This window comes from Coregonus clupeaformis, unplaced genomic scaffold (genome assembly GCF_020615455.1).
Source record: "Coregonus clupeaformis isolate EN_2021a unplaced genomic scaffold, ASM2061545v1 scaf3186, whole genome shotgun sequence".
Classification (NCBI taxonomy): domain Eukaryota; kingdom Metazoa; phylum Chordata; class Actinopteri; order Salmoniformes; family Salmonidae; genus Coregonus; species Coregonus clupeaformis.
The window spans coordinates 23,127-29,382 of record NW_025536640.1 but is presented as its reverse complement, the minus strand read 5'-3'; the positions used below and the strand labels follow the sequence as shown (position 1 = coordinate 29,382).

The following is a 6,256-nucleotide window of genomic DNA, read 5'->3' as shown; positions in this document are numbered from 1 at the left end:
CCCTCCTCCTCAGTCTCCATAGTCTCCTCCTTAAGAGAAAACATGAAACACACAGTTCAGTTCATCTCATTATAATAGTGCTTGTAGTTAAGTGTTTGTAGTCATTCAAATAGTGTATTGTGAATGACAGCACCTCTTTGATGCTCTCTGTCTGTCCAGCGTTGCCATGGTGGTCTTTGTGTCCCCCCGTCTCCAGTGACCTCAGCCAGGGTGTGTCTCTGCAGTGCTGGGACGGTGTAGTGCTGCCTGACGTGGCTCTCACAGTAGGAGACAGTGCAGGTCAGACAGGACTTGACCGCTCTGAGCTTCTGTCCAGAGCAGATATCACAGGCCACGTCCCCAGGCCCAGCGTAGCTCAGAGCAGGGAGGGCAGGACTGAAGCCTGCCTGCTGGAGCCCCTGGAGGACCCTGGCCAAGCCTGTGTTAGTGTAGAGCACAGGCGCGGACTCTGGATCTCTTACTGCACTGGGGACACACATAGTCTCCTGCAGGGCCGGGCTGGGCCCAGTATGTGCTGATGCACTGCCTGCAGCAACTGTGTCCACAGGGAATGGAGACCGGGTCCCTCAGCATCTCTGAACACACAGAGCATATTAATTGATCCTCAGTCAGCAGACTGGCACTGAAGTCACTGCGGAGAAACAGGAGAGAGAGAGAGAGAGAGAGAGAGAGAGAGAGAGAGAGAGAGAGAGAGAGAGAGAGAGAGAGAGAATGTTAGCATATGAAACACAGTACATACAGTGAGGGAAAATAGTATTTGATCCCCTGCTGATTTTGTACGTTTGTCCACTGACAAAGACATGATCAGTCTATAATTTTAATGGTAGGTTTATTTGAACAGTGAGAGACAGAATAACAACAAAAAAATCCAGAAAAACGCATGTCAAAAATGTTATAAATTGATTTGCATTTTAATGAGGGAAATAAGTATTTGACCCCTCTGCAAAACATGACTTAGTACTTGGTGGCAAAACCCTTGTTGGCAATCACAGAGGTCAGACGTTTCTTGTAGTTGGCTACCAGATTTTCACACATCTCAGGAGGGATTTTGTCCCACTCCTCTTTGCAGAAGTCATTAAGGTTTCGGAGCCTGACATTTGGCAACTCGAACCTTCAGCTACCTCCACAGATTTTCTATGGGATTAAGGTCTGGAGACTGGCTAGGCCACTCCAGGACCTTAATGTGCTTCTTCTTGAGCCACTCCTTTGTTGCCTTGGCCGTGTGTTTTGGGTCATTGTCATGCTGGAATACCCATCCACGACCCATTTCCAATGCCCTGGCTGAGGAAGGAGGTTCTCACCCAAGATTTGACGGTACATGGCGCCGTCCATCGTCCCTTTGATGCAGTGAAGTTGTCCTGTCCCCTTAGCAGAAAAACACCCCCAAAGCATAATGTTTCCCACCTCCATGTTTGACCGGTGGGGATGGTGTTCTTGGGGTCATAGGCAGCATTCCTCCTCCTCCAAACACGGCTAGTTGAGTTGATGCCAAAGAGCTCGATTTTGGTCTCATCTGACCACAACACTTTCACCCAGTTCTCCTCTGAATCATTCAGATGTTCATTGGCAAATTTCAGACGGGCCTGTATATGTGCTTTCTTGAGCAGGGGGACCTTACGGGCGCAGCAGGATTTCAGTCCTTCACGGTGTAGTGTGGTACCAATTGTTTTCTTGGTGACTATGGTCCCAGCTGCCTTGAGATCATTGACAAGATCCTCCCGTGTAGTTCTGGGCTGATTCCTCACCGTTCTCATGATCATTGCAACTCCACGAGGTAAGATCTTGCATGGAGCCCCAGGCCGAGGGAGATTGACAGTTTTTTTGTGTTTCTTCCATTTGCGAATAATCGCACCAACTGTTGTCACCTTCTCACCAAGCTGCTTGGCGATGGTCTTGTAGCCCATTCCAGCCTTGTGTAGGTCTACAATCTTGTCCCTGACATCCTTGGAGAGCTCTTTGGTCTTGGCCATGGTGGAGAGTTTGGAATCTGATTGATTGATTGCTTCTGTGGACAGGTGTCTTTTATACAGGTAACAAGCTGAGATTAGGAGCACTCCCTTTAAGAGTGTGCTCCTATTCTCAGCTCGTTACCTGTATAAAAGACACCTGGGAGCCAGAAATCTTTCTGATTGAGAGGGGATCAAATACTTATTTCCCTCCTTAAAATGCATATCAATGTATAACATTTTTGACATGCGTTTTTCTAGATTTTGTTGTTGTTATTCTGTCTCTCACTGTTCAAATAAACCTACCATTAAAATTATAGACTGATCATGTCTTTGTCAGTGGGCAAACGTACAAAATCAGCAGGGGATCAAATACTTTTTTCCCTCACTGTATATTATCACAGCAAGATCTCATTGTGATGTACACACTATCTAGCTGCAGTCTGGACCTTTATCACCTCTCACCTTAGATCAGAGAGACAGACTCCTGCTCTGAAGTTTATGTCTTGATCCAGTGACCAGTCACTCTTCATAGACAGACAGCTGGAAGCAGGAGACTCCTCTCTCCCATGCTTGACACTACACATAACAAAAGCACAGACAAAAGCACATCTTAGATGTAGATGTATTATAGTGTCCACAAAGCACAGAAATCAGTTTTCCCTTTCTGAATCTCACTACACTGAACAATTCAGGAAGCTGAACCAAAAGCAGAACATAGCTGGTCCCACAACTGTCAGACGTTGGTATATAATGGGTTAAGATAAATAAAAGCTGCATCTTTTATATGTTGGCATATATCAGTTAAAGCTGTAACACTGTTCTCACCTTGAGTCAGGGAGATTTACTCTTTTGAATTTGATATCTTGCTCCATTGACCTGTCACTCTTCATAGACACACAGCTGGGAGCTGCTCTCTCCTGCTTGACACTACACATTAAATAACATTTAAAATAAGCCATTATTATGTTCCATATTTTTGATATGTTTTCTTATCATGTTTATCCCTCAGACAGCCTCTCTCTCTGACTCACCTCCTGCTCATGACTCCAGGGTCTCCCTCAGGCTCCATACAGTCTAATGTCTCTTCAGAATCTGGACTGCATCAGATCTCTCACTCAGAGAGAGACAAACTACTAGTAAATACAAACATCATACATGAATATAATGGCTGTGCAGTGTGCACAGTAGGCTACTGCACATTAAATAGTATGTTCTTTCTCATATGTAATGTATCAACTGGCCATGTGATCATATTTCATGACTTTATCAAGAGATTAAATCGTGAGCAGATTCCATTTTAGAGAACCTCCATGTTCTTTGTTAAACTTGCAAAACAATTTCAGGTGTTTGGATCTCTACAAATGAATGTAGTATTAGTAGTATTAGTAGTAGTATTAGTTGTAGACATAGTAGTATAAGTAGTAGTATTAGTCATATTATTAGTAGTAGACATAGTAGTATTTGTAGTAGTATTTGTAGTAGTATTAGTAGTAGTGTTAGTAATAGACATAGTAGTATTTGTAGTAGTATTAGTAGTAGTATTAGTCATAGTATTAATAGTAGACATAGTAGTATTTGTAGTAGTATTATTAGTAGACATATTAGTATTAGCAGTAGTAGAGGGTAGTAGTATTCATCATAGTATTGGTAGTAGCAGTAGTAGTAGCAGTAGTTGTAGTATTAGTAGTAGACATAGTAGTATTAGTAGTAGTATTAGTCATAGTATTAGTAGTAGATATATTAGTATTTGTAGTAGTATTAGTCAGTATTAGTAGTATACATAGTCGTATTAGTAATAGACAGTAATATTAGTTGTAGATATATGTAGTATTAGTAGTAGACATAGTAGTATTAGTAGTAGACATATTATTAGTATTACTAGGTAGAATTAGTAGTGTACATAGGAGTATTAGTAGTATTAGTATTAGTATTAGTATTAATATTAGTATTAGTATTAGTATTAGTAGTAGACATAGTAGTACTAGTAGTATTAGTAGTAGACATAGTAGTATTACAAGTAAACATAGTAGTATTAGTAGTAGTATTAGTAGTATTAGACATAGTAGTACTAGAAGTATTAGTAGTATACAGTGGGGGAAAAAAAGTATTTAGTCAGCCACCAATTGTGCAAGTTCTCCCACTTAAAAAAGATGAGAGTGGCCTGTAATTTTCATCATAGGTACACGTCAACTATGACAGACAAAATGAGAATTTTTTTCCAGAAAATCACATTGTAGGATTTTTCTGAATTTATTTGCAAATTATGGTGGAAAATAAGTATTTGGTCAATAACAAAAAGTTTCTCAATACTTTGTTATATACCCTTTGTTGGCAATGACACAGGTCAAACGTTTTCTGTAAGTCTTCACAAGGTTTTCACACACTGTTGCTGGTATTTTGGCCCATTCCTCCATGCAGATCTCCTCTAGAGCAGTGATGTTTTGGGGCTGTCGCTGGGCAACACAGACTTTCAACTCCCTCCAAAGATTTTCTATGGGGTTGAGATCTGGAGACTGGCTAGGCCACTCCAGGACCTTGAAATGCTTCTTACGAAGCCACTCCTTCGTTGCCCGGGCGGTGTGTTTGGGATCATTGTCATGCTGAAAGACCCAGCCACGTTTCATCTTCAATGCCCTTGCTGATGGAAGGAGGTTTTCACTCAAAATTTCACGATACATGGCCCCATTCATTCTTTCCTTTACACAGATCAGTCGTCCTGGTCCCTTTGCAGAACAGCCCCAAAGCATGATGTTTCCACCCCCATGCTTCACAGTAGGTATGGTGTTCTTTGGATGCAACTCAGCATTCTTTGTCCTCCAAACACGACGAGTTGAGTTTTTACCAAAAAGTTCTATTTTGGTTTCATCTGACCATATGACATTCTCCCAATCCTCTTCTGGATCATCCAAATGCACTCTAGCAAACTTCAGACGGGCCTGGACATGTACTGGCTTAAGCAGGGGGACACATCTCGCACTGCAGGATTTGAGTCCCTGGCAGCGTAGTGTGTTACTGATGGTAGGCTTTGTTACTTTGGTCCCAGCTCTCTGCAGGTCATTCACTAGGTCCCCCCGTGTGGTTCTGGGATTTTTGCTCACCGTTCTTGTGATCATTTTGACCCCACGGGGTGAGATCTTGCGTGGAGCCCCAGATCGAGGGAGATTATCAGTGGTCTTGTATGTCTTCCATTTCCTAATAATTGCTCCCACAGTTGATTTCTTCAAACCAAGCTGCTTACCTATTGCAGATTCAGTCTTCCCAGCCTGGTGCAGGTCTACAATTTTGTTTCTGGTGTCCTTTGACAGCTCTTTGGTCTTGGCCATAGTGGAGTTTGGAGTGTGACTGTTTGAGGTTGTGGACAGGTGTCTTTTATAATGATAACAAGTTCAAACAGGTGCCTTTAATACAGGTAACGAGTGGAGGACAGAGGAGCCTCTTAAAGAAGAAGTTACAGGTCTGTGAGAGCCAGAAATCTTGCTTGTTTGTAGGTGACCAAATACTTATTTTCCACCATAATTTGCAAATAAATTCATTAAAAATCCTACAATGTGATTTTCTGTAATTTTTTTTCTCAATTTGTCTGTCATAGTTGACGTGTACCTATGATGAAAATTACAGGCCTCTCTCATCTTTTTAAGTGGGAGAACTTGCACAATTGGTGGCTGACTAAATACTTTTTTTCCCCACTGTACATATTAGTATTAGATATAGTAGTATTATTAGTATTATTAGCAGTATTAGAAGTAGACATTAGTATTAGTGGTATTAGAAGTAGACATAGTAGTATTAGTAGTATTACCGGTATTATACACATATTATAAATATGTGTACGATTTTATTACCATAGGTTACAGCATTGTAGCCAATTTGAGGACATGCCTGCTTAATTCAAGCTAAGACATTATACTACATATTGTTATTAAAATGTCCCAATATTCTATGCAAATAACTGTACTAGTTTTCTCTTACTTACTTCTTTTTTCTTACCAAGAACTGGAGTAACCGACTCTGCACCGATAGTCCGCTTAATGTTTCCCTGAGGTGAGGTGATAAACTATTAACCTTTACTCTAAGTGAACACGTAGCAATTGTCAGGTGACAGGGCAGGTGACAGGTTGGCTTATCAACAAACAGTTGCTGTTCAGAGTCCAAAGAGAATCTGAATATCAGTTTACTTACTGAATTGACTGAAATGAAATGGAATTTAGCCCAATCCTGCAACCCATCTGGAGAAGAGTTCACATACACTGTCTGGGATGGGGAAGACAGCACACATACACACACACGCACCCATGCACGCACTCACA

The 6,256-nt window shown here is 41.4% G+C and overlaps 1 protein-coding gene across 1 annotated transcript; it reads right to left on the bottom strand.

The window, feature by feature from the left end:
- Nucleotides 1-9: 9 nt before the first annotated feature.
- Nucleotides 10-5,983, bottom strand: LOC123489685 (probable E3 ubiquitin-protein ligase MID2). The gene is made up of 7 exons (XM_045220129.1): nucleotides 5,923-5,983; nucleotides 2,981-3,082; nucleotides 2,775-2,876; nucleotides 2,412-2,525; nucleotides 462-631; nucleotides 134-418; nucleotides 10-29 (listed from the first exon to the last, which is right to left on the bottom strand). The coding sequence occupies exons 2-7, from the start codon at nucleotides 3,016-3,018 to the stop codon at nucleotides 10-12; spliced, it is 729 nt and encodes a 242-aa protein (XP_045076064.1). The 5' UTR covers nucleotides 3,019-3,082; nucleotides 5,923-5,983.
- Between the last annotated feature and the right edge of the window lie 273 nt (nucleotides 5,984-6,256).